Here is a 13,693-nt window from a genome sequence, read left to right as displayed (position 1 = left end):
AAAGCTTGGCAATATCTAGTGAGCCCCGGTTTGGGTGCTCTCTTTCTTCATGTATGTATCTTGCATCTTTCACATACCTAAGCCAGCGCGAATAAAATCTATTTAGATATTTCTACCGACAGGTCCCTGGTCCCTCAATTCCAAACTTATGGATGGTTTTTAGTCCCCAAGCACTGAACCGAGCGGCTGTCTGATAAATGATGCATGTTGCGATTCATAACCTAACATCCTATTTTGCCTCAATGGGGTCATAAACTCCTCCCAGTGATCTATAATCTTTCCATTAAATGTGACACGAAAGTTCTTGTACTCATGCTCACGATCACTATTCTCCCATCGCAAGAAGTAAATTAGACACCGGGTGCGTTGACCTTGGTAGAGCACAGGTCGATCAAGCCATCCATGCTGCCAATCTGTTAACCCTGCCAAGGGATATATATCAGAACCAATCACATTCCCTAGATTAAATGGATTTGTGCGGTTCAGCTTTTTAATATGCGAGTCTGTCAGATCCTCTGGAAAATACACAGCCATAAGCTCATAGTACTCCATTGGGCCAATATACTGGGTCTGGAATACACCATCACCAAATGCGGCTCCCAGTGTCTGGGAGAGGTCGATCAAAGATATTTGGACTGATCGTTCGGAAGCCCAGGTAGCAAGAATCTCGGTAAGAGACTGGTACTCGGCTGAGTTGATAAATTTATTTCTTATATCGGCAGAGCCCCAGGCTAGGAAAAAAAAGAGAAAAGAAAAAAAAAATGTCAGAAAATCTTTTCCTCGGGTTTCTGAGAATCCTACTAACCTAGCATGAGCCATTCAGTCTGCGGTCTTTCCACCGGGCAAGATCGTCGAAGTGTTAGATAAAACCGGTAATCCCATTGCTCGAAAATAGGTTGGAAGAGCTGAGTAATGGGATCTGATGGATCCTGATATGTCGCACCTGTACCTGGGTTCAATATGATCCAGTCGACTAACTTGGTGTTTTGTCCGGTTCTATGTGGCTGTTTCAGAGCGAATGGTGACGCATCGCGGGAAGCCTCGGGCAAGAAATCAGGGAATTTGTGCTTCGCCTGCGCTCTGGTAATAGGGGGCATTGTGTGTGGGTGTGTGGGTGTGTGGGTGAAGAGCTGAGAATGTTGGAGGAAGTAAGGTGGGCAGCAGGTGGACGGACCGTGTTGGATGTATCTATTTATTATCAAGTGTCATCTGAACGGAAAAGGGGAGGGGGGGAGGGGGCGGTGGGGTGAGCGATGAAACGTTCGACCCGAAAAGCCTTTTGTACTGACTCCCAGTTAGTTGTACTTCTGAACTTTGGGTAAAAATGACCGCTGGAAGGAATACTACGGACTACTAAGCTCACACGCTAATCCAGATTTGTTCAAATTATTCTACATCAACGGGCCCACTGCCTCGGACGTTCGTCAAGGTCGCGATGGCGACTGTTGGTTCATGGCTGCGCTGTGTACCATGGGCAACAAACAAGGGTTGATCGAGAAGATCTGTGTCGCTCGCAATGAGAAAATTGGAGTGTATGGGTTCTTGTTCTACAGAGGTGAGCTATTGTCCGGATTGAAGGGCATTAAAACGCTAACCTCCTCCTAGAACGGTGAATGGCAGCAATGCATCGTGGATGACAAACTTTATCTTCGTGCCGCCGATTACGACGAGTCTGTGGAGGAACGATCAATCTGGGATGATATCAATCGAATCGATAACAGAGGAAGAGTATCGTAAAGTTTGGCAGACTGGATCGCGGGCTCTTTATTTCGCTCAATGCGCAGATGAAAATGAGACCTGGCTGCCGTTGCTGGAAAAGGCTTATGCTAAGGCTCACGGCGATTACTCCGCCATCGAAGGCGGGTTTGTTGGGTAAAACATTCCCAGATATCTATTTCACTCAGAGGCTAACATTTTCCAGGGAGGCGCTCGAGGACCTCACCGGGGGAGTGACATCTGACGTACTCACCAGCAACATTCTGGATAAGGACCGGTTTTGGAAAAAAGAGCTCATGCATGTCAACCAGGAATTCCTCTTCGGCTGCGGCACGGGAATATTTGCCAACTGGCTGGAGCCGGAATAAACTGGGCCTCCGAGAGATAGGAAAGGTATCTGTGAGAACCATTCATACTCGAATATGGAAGCGAGGGAAGTTGATGGTCAGCGTTTGCTACGGCTAAGGTACGTATAAGCACTTTTCTACAATAGAAAGATAGCTTACACAATCCAGAAACCCCTGGGGTAAAAAGGAATGGACAGGAGCGTGGAGCGATGGCTCCGAGCAATGGACACCAGAATGGATGGAGAAACTGGGACACAGGTTTGGCAATGACGGCGTAAGTCACCTACCTTTTTTGTGTAAAGCCATACTTACAGTTCCAAGTTCTTCTAGATTTCCTACGATGGCCTCCTCAAGAAATATCAACACTTCGACCGAATCCGTCTTTTCAACGACGACTGGACCGTAACCCAGCAATGGACAAGCCTGAACGTCCCGTGGTCGGCAACGTACCACAGCACAAAGTTTGTACTAGAAGTGAAGACAGCTGGACCTGCCGTGATCGTTCTCTCCCAGGTGCGCACAACCCATAACCTCAACTCTCCTAACTCAACTAACCATACCCCCAAGCTCGACGAACGATACTACAAAGGTCTATCCGGCGAATACGACTTCGACCTCAAATTCCGACTCCAGAAAGAAGGCGAAGATGACTACTTCGTTCGCAGCCACGGCAACGAGCTAATGTGGCGATCCGTTAATGTCGAAGTCGACCTCGAAGCCGGACGCTACCACGTCCTCATGAAAGTCACAGCATACCGAAACAAAGAGAAGCTCCCTGTCGAAGAAGTCGTCCGTCGACTAGCTCCACTCAGCGCAGCAAACTACTTCAAATCGGCCTTTCCTACGACCTAGCGCACGCAAAGGGTATCGTTCACGAAACCGAAAAGGAGAAACGAGCACGACAAGAACGCGAAGACCGGCGAAAAGCAGCTGAACGCAGGAAACGGAGAGAAGAGACTAAGGAGAGATTGCAGAAAGAGTGGGTCCGGGCGAGGAAGCTCGAAGCCAGACATAAGAGACTCGATGCAAGACTCGCTACTAAATCTGGCAAAAAACAGCAACAACTTATCAGGGAAGACAGCCCGTCTGAGGAAGTTGTTCCCGATGGGCCCGTGCAACCACCCGTCAACGAACTTGAGCTCCCTGGGAAAGCCACTATACCTTCTGTCTCACTTGAGGACGGTCATGTCCCGGACCACTGCGTTCGAAGCAAAAGCAAGACTTCTCTATCCGTCCGGGTCAAGAACCCTTCTTCAGATCATGCTGCAAACGCCGAATTCCTGGAGGGATTCGAATTTGACTCTGAACTCGATATGTCTTCTGACGAAGAGCCAGTTGAAGAAATCCGCACACCAGTCAAATCCGTTAGCAGCGCCGGCGAAGGCGATGCCAATAGCGATCCATGGAATGCCGTCTGTGTGGTTGGCTTGCGGGTTTACTCGAAAGATCCTCAGTTGTCTCTGGAGGTTCTGCGTCCCGTGCCGGAGGATGATGTCGAGGCGTCACTTGATATGGATGATCCGTCGGCGAGTGCAGCTACCGAATGATTTCCAAATTGGCCCGGGGATTGGTTGTAGATGTGGTTCCATCATATTTATGTAGAATTCGGTTTTCAGTTTGTCTCATTGTCTAATATCTCGTAGGCAACCTCGGCGCATATAATATAGCTCGTATACAAAATGTATTCATCCAATCCAGCAAACCGAATCCATCAGTCACGATTCAGCCCCAGCTAATTGAGCCTAATACAATATATCGCTTTCATATCCATACTAAATAATCAGGGTGGTTTATAAGGCCTGTAAACACACAACTATTGCACTTCTGCCCACAATGACTAGTGACGCATACATGAAGATGCCTTTCTAACATCAAAGACAACCCCATATTCCATTGGCCCGATGAAGTACTTGGACTCCCTGCTCCCGGACAAGCCGAAAAGAGGATGCCCCAGTCCGGACCAGCCGAACTGAGGGGAAATGACACAGACGTGACAAGCGACGACACCAAGCCCGTAATCCTGGTAGAAAAAAGTATGTCCCAAGTGCCATCCCCATTTGCCGTCGCAGAAACCAACCCAATCAGGTGTTATTCTGACGGTTGTTGATCCTCGCCAACTTCGCTTCCAGCAAGAGATGGATATTCTGCTCATCATCGCACAGATCCACCACCTCGTCGTTAGCAAGGATCCCGTCTTCGGTATCTGAAACCAGAACATTCTGATTCATGAACAAGACGTAAATTCGAGCACGAGACCCAACTGCTGCAACTCCGTACATGGTCTGTACGTTTCCCAGCCTCTTTCTGAAGGCTAGCATGTTGTCTTTTTGGAGCTGTTGCCGGACTCCATTCCACTTATGCTCGGTCGGGGCCCTTCCTGTGGGCTTCTTGGCTTCGACCACAATGACCTCGTGGAAGCCATTGTTCCTAAAATTGACCACAGAGACATCAGCCTTACTCATCGATTGAGGGTAATTTAGGTATGCTTCCCTCTCTACAGAGTAATGAGAGGTTCGGAAATAATGCGCCAGGATATTCTGCCAGGCATGGTCGACCGGCTTCTGAGGCTGATGCTGGCCTATTGCGATCTCCGTTATATATCTCTGGATCGGAGGGCACTGGTAGTAACGTAAGGTTTGAGGTGGGGGTACCTGCTGCATCTTAAAGGGTTGTAATAAGAGTCGATTTTTAGAGGTTTCCTTTTTGCAAGATTGCTAGAAACGAAATGTTGTAATACGCTGTATCAAGAGAAGAGTAAGGAATGAGAACTGCTCTTTCAGTATTACAGAAATATCCATAGTGTTACCTGACAACTACTAGTTGCGGATTACTATTGCGATTCACTAGCCAGTATCCTATTCACTCATAACACCAACATCCCAAAGACTCACCATCGACAAACGAGTGTTGCCTTCCTCAATCATATTCCACCCAGAAGGACCTAATATTCAACATCATGCTACTAGAATACACCACTGATATTAAGCCCTTGCTCTTTGCAGGTTGAGCAATTCGTCTGTCCTATGTCTGCCCCTGCGAGTAGGTGCTGTGATGGGTAAAGACATGATGGGACCTTGAGCATCGGAAAGGTTGCTGGTTATGGCGTAATATTTCCCCATCTAAGCTGCCGTTGTTGATTGGGTCAGTGACCCAGCTTTTCTACTACTTGTAGTGCTCCTGGTGGGCATAAGTACTCGGCGTGTTACAGGAGATCCTGACAGGCATTGGTTGTCTGAAAATATATTTCTGAACAGTACCTGTGACGTTCTTTACGTAACGAAGACACAGGCGTTCTCCCCGAAGCAGATCTCTTATAGAATCGATGCCGCCCGCCCCTTCTGGAAGAGGACCATTCAAGCTCAATAGTTGATTGGTAACTAGTACATGGGCTTGCCAGGGGTTCGGTGTGAGTGAACGGGACATCGCACCGTTTGCCCTGACTCAACCATGATCTATGCGGTGGAATGCACATCCGAACTGACCTATGGCCTTAAGAGTATTTCCTCTCCAATGCCTTCCAACAACAGAAAGAGACATTGTACTTCCTAAGATTACAGCACATCAAATCATGTCCCGTCCACCTTGGCATCCCCCACGAGGCTTGCAGCCTAACATGCCAATGAAGCCTGATTATTATCTCCACGGCACACAATGCATACTTTGTGGGGACTTTTTATACGACAACAAGGGCGTGTGGCGTGCCCCCTATCGAGCCCGTAAGTGAATGGCGGGATTGGGATTTCATGGGGATACATCATAACTGACTACCGTTCGACGAACAACTACAGTCTATCAGGCTGCTGGTTCTATCAAGTTGAGTGGCATCGGCTACAGAAAAAATTCCGACCCTCTCAAGGTCCCCATAGACCCCGACAAGCGCTGGGACACCACCGGGAGCGATTTCTGCACGGTGTCTGACCTGCCGTGTTGGCCACGAAATATATATTTCTTCCATGAGATATGTTGGCAGAGGTTGGCACAGCATTTCGCAGGGGACAATGTTGATTATAGTGCCCTTTATGATGTACTGAAAAGACTTCCATTTCCGGCTGGATATGGTTTGCCTGCCTAACTCCCTTGCACAACATTTCATTGACCTAGAGGGAAGGGGGGGGCGCACATTGACCAATTTCCATTCTTCAGGCTGATACAGGTCCAACTCATAGGTGCTTCGTCGTATATTCGTTACATGGATGGTATCGAGCCGTATCAGGCACCTCTCCTGATACACCTTCTACAATCCAAGCGAGAACAGCCTGAATGCGCAGCTGAAATCCAGAACAAGCTCAAGAGAAGTTGCAATGCAACTGACTGCTTTAGACGGCTTCCTGTCGAGCTAATCGAGTTACTTGGAGATTATCTATCAACGCGGGATTACCTTAATAGCCGTCTTGCATCACGAACCATGGGTATGCTCTTTCATCAACAGAAATTCTGGAAAACGCGATTCGATATCAATGGAGAACGTGGATTTTTAAGCTATCTCGTGAAGGAGCATCAGAATAGGGATGTTGACTGGCGACTGCTATATCACAGTACATGTACACTCCGATGCAGTCGGCTTTTCGACATAACGATCCGACTTTGGGAGACCAACCGATGGATAAGAGAGGCTGTGATACACAAGTCCAGAGGCCCATTCGCATCATTCATGGGCTTTGGCGGACGTGCATTGCAGTACTATCATAATACCATGTGGCCGGAGACCAACTATCGACAAACCGTCAAGATCCCACCCGATTTGATAAAGATCGGAGTTTCGGCATTTGCAGATTTTGGCGACCAGGTGGTTACCATCCGAGGCCTGGAATTGATCCGGGCCAGCGGGCCGAGCATCCTTCTAGGGGCAAAAATTCCGGGATCGTTGGTGATTGTGGAAGAAGTCGATGATCACGGTGGTGGCCGACCCGATTGGGCTGATGATCATGACACGAATTACCGCTTCCCGGGAGCTGAGGTGATATTAGACGCGCAAGAACTACGGGGTTTCATGATCACGAACACCGTGAATGGGCAGCTAACCCATTTTCAATTGATCCGAAAAAACGGTTTCTCGGCGCCTATTGGTGTCGATTTCCTCAATGGCGCTAATTACGTATTCCAAATGGATGAGATTGTCAACTTGGTTGTGGAGTTTGACGTGAGTGGGATACGTACCCCTTTCCGTCACACCCTGCAATAAATGAAAACTAGCGTGTTACAAACATTCAGATGGCTAACGGTGCTTTGACAGGTGAATATGGGTCTCAGACAATTGGGCATTGAGGGTTTTGGGAGTAATCCGAAGGCAAAAGAATGGGAGAGGGATGGCTATTACAAGTCCCTGTATACTGATGCTGATGAGGATGATGACGACGACCTGCAAGAGGAGGGCGACAACAACGACTACACCGACGACGATGAGGAGGAGGATGAATGAGTTCCAAAGTCTCATAGCCAACCTCGTCTGTTCCCAATGATCAACAGTAGGGAACCACTATGAGCAATAGAATAGGATCCACCAACACAAGTCAAATGCTAACAATACACAAAAGTTTGTAACACAATGCATTGTTCAATTTTCCTTTGTGCTATTAGAAGAATATTCACTGATATCCTTGTGTTAGTCGCAAATCCAAGAGTATAAAAGGTCTTCGTAGCCCGTAGTCGGACATAGTTTTCTTGTTGTAACAATCACATCCTTCCCCTCCCTCCCAGAAATCGAGTCCTTCTTGATAAAAATGGAACGTCCTACCCAAGTATGTCCTATCTATTCAATGATATGAACTACATTATAAGATATGATACTAATCTTGGCGGCGTGCATAGGCCATCTTCCACAACGCTGTTTTCCTCGCTGGGAGTTTCTCTGGGGCTGGTCCCCGCAAACGTGCCCGGGTTGAGAAGCCGAAGAAGCCTGCCAAAGAGCAGAGAGACATCGCAAAGATGTCCGCCGTCGAGAAGGTATTATCAATTCGCCTTGAAAAAAATCAACTCAATATAAGCATAGTCTAATATATGGGTTCTAAAGAAGAAGGAAATTGCCCGCCTCCGGGCCGCCATCAAGAAGGAGGAGGAGGAGCTGAAGAGAAAGAGGGAGAAAGTCACGGCTTTGAAGGCCTCAATTCTGGCTGATGAGGCAGACGACAAGCTGATGATTGAAGAATGAGGCTTCCTTTTTGTTTCCTTTTCCTTATTTTCCTTTGGTTTTTCAACGTCAAATATTCAATGGCATATTTTATCACCCTATATATCTAGCGTCGCAAGGAGTATACTGCGTCTTCAATCCGACGTCTTTTCCCGTAACCAGAGGCCCGCCAATTCCCTTTCATCCTGCGAGTACCGAGTGAGAGTCACTCTCCTCTCGCTGTATCCCTTTTCACGCCCCCAAAAGCAAGATCTTCGCATGACATCGACCATGTCATGGGCCTGCTGTAACAACACACTGGGCGTTTTATTTCTCTTTGTAGAGGACCCTTTGTGCTGCCTCCCTTCCGAGTTGCCGTTTTGGTCCTCAGATTCAGGCACAGCTTGAGTAAATATTCTCACCCAAGGGAGTTCCATTTCCAGCCGCTTAACCCCATGGCTAGGACTCTGCCACGCCGGACCACTATTCCCGTAATCGAGACCGAAAGGAGGCCATCGGGAGAGCGCCTTTCGCCGACGAGGAGGACTTCGTTTCGTCTCACTGCCCGTAGACTCTGACTCACTCATGCTATCCTCTTCCCCGATATACACGTCCCAGAAATAATCGATGAGATCATCCTCCGTGGATACACTTTCTCTCGCCTTCAAAACAGGGATCGGGTACTCCGGGCCGGTAAGATACTCCGGAAAGAAACGAGGAACATTCTTCCCTGGCGAGCGAAGAAATAGCAATGGCGACGCAAATGCGTCAAAATATCTCTCGGGAGTGGAAAAGTATTCCTTTCTTGCTTTGAGAAGAGGGACAAGGTCGTGGGGCGCAGTTCCTCCTCCGCGAGGGCCTTTTCTGCTACTGCTGCTGCTTGGGACATTTCCATCTGCATCATTGGAGGGCGGTTGTTGAATGCAATGCTCATCAAGCGATGTCCAGTCGCAGATTGGGTCAATGGCCGCTACTGCGTGGATGGATCGTGCTTCTGTAAGGGAAAGCATGAGTGCGAGCGAGCCGCCGATGTGCGTGCCTAGGATTCCTAGGTGCTGGGGCTGAAGGGTCTGCAGAACCCAGTCAAACCCGGCGAGCGTGTCATGGATGGGTGTAGGGAATTTGTATGGGTTTTGGTTGAGGGTTAGTTCGTTGGGAGTGGCTGGGGAAATTCCCAGACGGTAGTTAACTGTTACTATTGTTGAGGACGTGATGGATGCTATTTGTGACAGTCGCTCGCCTTCTGCAGTGGGTGCATTTTCGTCACTATCAGCTGCCTGAGGGATAGCATCTCTAGATGATAGAGATTGAGGTAGGTTGAAGATTGGGCCTGCAGGAAGGTTGATAATAACGCGCTCATTGGGTCGTTTTGTCAGTGAATTAGAGTTAGGTGGGGTTATTCTTAGTTCGCTATCAGTACTGAGGCTGAATTGTCTTCTGCGGTATATCTATCAACCTACTTGAGTGCTATGGAACCGTTGTTTCCAACTGGAATGTTGACGCTATGGCTGTTATGGGAGAATAATGCGCGTCGCACCCATTTGCTAGATCGTAGATGGTCGTGTCCATGTATGACACGGTAGCTACATAATACAGGAGAGAAAAAACAGACTTTTGATGCAGAAGACCCGCATAGAATCATGTCATAAAGTGGAAGCGAGACGATGCGAGATAGAGGATGGAAAAGGAATTGTTGAGTAGTAGTTGCAACTATACCCGTTACGGGTCGCAGCTCGGCGTGGTCTAACTTAACTCCGACCGCGTACTTTGAGGATGTCAATAACCATATTCTATGTTTCTACCATTTCATACCTACTGGTAATTTCAGGGTGCATTGGGGCTATCTAGATAGATAGAGTAGTTCTTATAGATTTTATCAGTGTTTATTCGCTAGTGTCTAACTAGTCGGTTAACGTCCAGTTATGTCTTGGCATTATGTGTATGCATGACCCCATTCCTGGTTGATCCCTACTTACTTATACCATGTTGTTTGCAGGAGGCACATTGTCTGCTTCGAAGTCCCGCAAGGGGATATCACGACCCAATGAGGGCCTTGCGTTTAGTCTCAGGAATTCATCGAGATTTCGGGGCGTGTAAGCCCTCTGTGGGGCTGGAGCTGGCCATCTATATACATAGGTACATATTGAGTTAGCTGTATTGCTCTTGGAAAGCCTTCAAATGGTATATTAGAAGTATGAGGAAGGGAAAAAGAAGTAGTATAAGGAAGGGAAAAAGAAACTTGTGCCACAGGACACTTCAGTTTGACGTGCCTTCTATTGATGTATTTCACGAAAGCGTAACAAGCCATTCCGAGGAGCACACTGGTGAAGCAAAGGCCCGCACACAGGGCACCAACAGCGAGTTTGTGCGACATATCGCTTGATGTAGTAGTGTAGTTACTATGAAGAACTAGTAAAATCCCATAGGATTGTTTGAACATAATCAACTCTCACGGGCAAGGCCTGCACCTTCCCATTCGGGAAGGAAGGCGAAGCGGAAAGGAACTTGTAGACTAACCCCCACTTACCATCATTGACAGACAATAACCCCGTTTCATATCTACTGATAATCTCAAGCTTATTGAGCCTTTTTAGGTAGAAAGAATTGTAGTCAGCAACTTGTATTATTTAAATTCACCGGTTTGTGTGACTAGGGTTCATCATCATGGTCACGATGATATTGACCTTTAGACCAATTCGCACCCAAATATAAAGTCCCAAACCCTTCCAATCGCATACGGATCACTGAAATTGTTCCGATCAAACCCAGCCCTAGCCAGTCCCTGATCTTCCGGAGTATTAAGCTCGAATCCCCGAGCCCGGATACAACATCCGCACTGAGCCGTACAATGACCCAAGGCATAAGGTCGGTCCATGCTCCGTGGCATCTTGCAACATCCACAGTCGCGGCCACAGCATCCTCCTCTCCCAGCACAGTCCCGACGAAGATTCAATATCATGTGCCCTTCAGGGTGCTTCCGTCTTGTACGTAACGCGCGTCGAAGAGGCGAACTCGGAACTTTCAGACAGTAGATATATTCTTCTCGTTCGGTCCGCCAGAGCTCGCGATTCAGCTCATCTAGTTTTTTGTACCAAGCCTCGAGTTGCTCTTGATCATCCTCAGATAGCTGTGTTTTGGTAATTCGCTGACATTCCGCTTTCCAAGAATGCTTCCCTCTGCAGAATTTCACGACGACGCATATCATTTTCAAGCAGAAGTAGCACAGCCTCACACGTTTTTGTGGAATCTAGCAGCTGCCAAATGACTTGCTTTTGGCGCATTCGTTGAGCCGTCTTCCATCTTCCGGTACGCTCGAGATGGTTTTCTATTTTTATCAGAACTGGCTCGGCTCGGCGGGCAAGTGACCGTCGGAGTAGTCGCAGTAAGCAACTCATCTGGAATATATGATCGGGGTGGTCGTTGTGGTAGATCGTGATCAGACAGTGTCTTAGCTACAATCTTCGAGAAAAGCATTCGGACTGTTCAGAAAAATTCTCCTGTTTTATGAGTCGACGATTATGGCAGTATTATGCCGTTGTGAAGCTATATACTGTTCATCAAGACGTGATGATGACCGACATGATCACTCTATGCCAGCTGAGGTAGAAACTCTCTTGTTGGCATTCTAGAGACTATATGCACCTCCCGAAAGGGAAGGAAAGCACTAGTTCTTAATCAAACTTATGTCCTTCTCCAACAACTACTCATGCTACCTGTTTGAACGTTCTTAAGGGCTTTCACTAGTTATTTTATATTGCCGATCAAGACGAATCTGCCTTCATTTCAGCCCCCTCATGCTGTGACCTCACCTGTCTCTCCTTCCTGTATCTAGAGGAAGTCTACGCATCTTGATTGCGTCACAAAGATGACCAAGCCTCGACTGCTCCTGATAGTTTTTCAATGTTGCTTACCAAATTCTTTTGATATCTTCCTCTATGGGAGATTTGCTTGAGAAAGCAGGAGCAAAACTCAGTATCAAGAAAAGGAGGAAGCTGGCTGGCTTGGCGTCGTTTCTTCTCTGTTCTGCATTAGTTGCCAGTTTTGAGCAATTGTTGGACACTGACATGGAAGGTCCTGTTCACATTGCTAGTAATAGTGCAAATGCAACTGCCGCATGAGTCGAAATCAAGGATATATTAAGGTTGTACTGAGGAAAATACACGGTCGTTCCTACTCCCTCCCTAGCAACCAGGTTACTTGCAACATAACATTCAGAAACGGAACTTACACTAACACACACTTACTATCATTGACAGTCAATTAACACTGAATATCCTTTGAGAGCCATCTTCTGTTTCTTCTGTCTTCCAGCACCCGGTGGTTACAGCAACAGCACTTCAGTATTCCACTGAAATTCATAGCCTCGGCCTGTCGCCATAGCCACCACAGCATTGGCGGTGCAACGACAACATGCTTAGTATGTTTATACTCCAAGTCCATGGTAAACAGATCAACTGTGTCTCTTCCATAAGACAGCTAACATCTTCTCTACTTTCCCCCAGCACGCGTGCCCGCCGGGCCAAATGTACCTCCATAGCGGAGGCAGAACACCTCCAAGCAACACAAACCAACATATTGCCGACACTAGGCAACAAAATGAAAGTTTTGTTGCATGGAGAGCACCAGCTCTCCTGCCCAAATGAACGCGCCCGCGAAATCGGGCAAAAGCCAATATATCCACGAAGGGAAATCCTTCCCGCAAGGTTAGCTTCCATATTACTCATGCGCATAATAATGAAAGGAAAAATCCCGAGGGAAACTAACAAGCCACATTCTGCAGGACTGGAAATTCTCTTACCTCCCATGACTTCAGCCATTATCGGGGTGGCCACCTATGAAGTCCTATACTTCTCTTCGACTAGGTGGCCACCCCGGGTGCCTGTTGCCCCCTACCAGCCCCAATCCTTGGAGGAGGTTCAAGCAATGAACCAGCGGCCCAAGAGGGGGTTTCCAGGGGTGAAAGCCCTGAGATCCCTCTCAAGGGTAAAAACATATATCTCAACTCCATGAAGTCGACGGCCCGTCCTGGGCAAAACCCCACCGGCACAGCGGATAGTACTATTCTCCAACAAACGAATTCTCGGCATACGGTTTAAAATAACACAATGACTGGACACAATCGTGTATTTATTATAGATAATATAGTTACAATCAAGCAGAAAGTGGTGGAAGGATGGATAGAATGGTGACGCACAGGCGAATGGTCAGCAAGTTGCCATGCTCTTAAGAATGTATGTTATATCCCGTTCAGGTGCGGCTGAATCGTGGCGACGACTTTTCCTACGCATGTAGCATGCATTGCTTCGTGTGTTCCATGTGTTCCTGCGGTTTTTGAGGGATTTGATGGCGTTCTTGGCCATATCTTGCTCCAGACGGTGAGGCGCCTGCATAGATAGCATCTTATCTAACGGGCTCTGTCAGGTCAAAAATGAATTATAATTCGATTTGATTCGAGTATTGGACCGAGTGTACACACAATGCAACGGAGTGTGTTGAGTATGAGAAAGATTATGTGGTGTTGATA

At 47.5% G+C, this 13,693-nt stretch overlaps 7 protein-coding genes across 7 annotated transcripts; 4 read left to right on the top strand and 3 right to left on the bottom strand.

Moving 5' to 3' along the window:
- Nucleotides 1-159: 159 nt before the first annotated feature.
- On the bottom strand, nucleotides 160-1,097 carry AKAW2_80272S (uncharacterized protein; the record flags this gene model as incomplete). Its single annotated transcript, XM_041681274.1, has 2 exons — nucleotides 160-731; nucleotides 806-1,097. The coding sequence occupies 2 exons, from the start codon at nucleotides 1,095-1,097 to the stop codon at nucleotides 160-162; spliced, it is 864 nt and encodes a 287-aa protein (XP_041548233.1).
- A 536-nt stretch (nucleotides 1,098-1,633) lies between these two features.
- On the top strand, nucleotides 1,634-2,084 carry AKAW2_80271A (uncharacterized protein; the record flags this gene model as incomplete). Its single annotated transcript, XM_041681273.1, has 2 exons — nucleotides 1,634-1,872; nucleotides 1,922-2,084. The coding sequence occupies 2 exons, from the start codon at nucleotides 1,634-1,636 to the stop codon at nucleotides 2,082-2,084; spliced, it is 402 nt and encodes a 133-aa protein (XP_041548232.1).
- A 54-nt stretch (nucleotides 2,085-2,138) lies between these two features.
- On the top strand, nucleotides 2,139-3,610 carry AKAW2_80270A (uncharacterized protein; the record flags this gene model as incomplete). The annotated part of the gene is made up of 5 exons (XM_041681272.1): nucleotides 2,139-2,182; nucleotides 2,232-2,337; nucleotides 2,394-2,576; nucleotides 2,631-2,807; nucleotides 2,876-3,610. The coding sequence occupies 5 exons, from the start codon at nucleotides 2,139-2,141 to the stop codon at nucleotides 3,608-3,610; spliced, it is 1,245 nt and encodes a 414-aa protein (XP_041548231.1).
- A 534-nt stretch (nucleotides 3,611-4,144) lies between these two features.
- AKAW2_80269S (uncharacterized protein) lies at nucleotides 4,145-4,723 on the bottom strand (the record flags this gene model as incomplete). The annotated part of the gene is made up of 1 exon (XM_041681271.1): nucleotides 4,145-4,723. The coding sequence occupies one exon, from the start codon at nucleotides 4,721-4,723 to the stop codon at nucleotides 4,145-4,147; it is 579 nt and encodes a 192-aa protein (XP_041548230.1).
- A 1,745-nt stretch (nucleotides 4,724-6,468) lies between these two features.
- AKAW2_80268A (uncharacterized protein) lies at nucleotides 6,469-7,482 on the top strand (the record flags this gene model as incomplete). The annotated part of the gene is made up of 2 exons (XM_041681270.1): nucleotides 6,469-7,203; nucleotides 7,297-7,482. 2 exons carry the CDS (start codon nucleotides 6,469-6,471, stop codon nucleotides 7,480-7,482), a joined length of 921 nt encoding a protein of 306 aa, XP_041548229.1.
- A 301-nt stretch (nucleotides 7,483-7,783) lies between these two features.
- On the top strand, nucleotides 7,784-8,211 carry AKAW2_80267A (uncharacterized protein; the record flags this gene model as incomplete). The annotated part of the gene is made up of 3 exons (XM_041681269.1): nucleotides 7,784-7,801; nucleotides 7,872-8,006; nucleotides 8,074-8,211. The coding sequence occupies 3 exons, from the start codon at nucleotides 7,784-7,786 to the stop codon at nucleotides 8,209-8,211; spliced, it is 291 nt and encodes a 96-aa protein (XP_041548228.1).
- A 113-nt stretch (nucleotides 8,212-8,324) lies between these two features.
- Nucleotides 8,325-9,811, bottom strand: AKAW2_80266S (uncharacterized protein; the record flags this gene model as incomplete). The annotated part of the gene is made up of 2 exons (XM_041681268.1): nucleotides 8,325-9,570; nucleotides 9,630-9,811. 2 exons carry the CDS (start codon nucleotides 9,809-9,811, stop codon nucleotides 8,325-8,327), a joined length of 1,428 nt encoding a protein of 475 aa, XP_041548227.1.
- Between the last annotated feature and the right edge of the window lie 3,882 nt (nucleotides 9,812-13,693).

Source organism: Aspergillus luchuensis, chromosome 8 (assembly GCF_016861625.1).
Source record: "Aspergillus luchuensis IFO 4308 DNA, chromosome 8, nearly complete sequence".
Classification (NCBI taxonomy): Eukaryota; Fungi; Ascomycota; class Eurotiomycetes; order Eurotiales; family Aspergillaceae; genus Aspergillus; species Aspergillus luchuensis.
The sequence above is the reverse complement of the archived record's forward strand: the minus strand, read 5'-3'. Positions and strand labels throughout refer to the sequence as shown.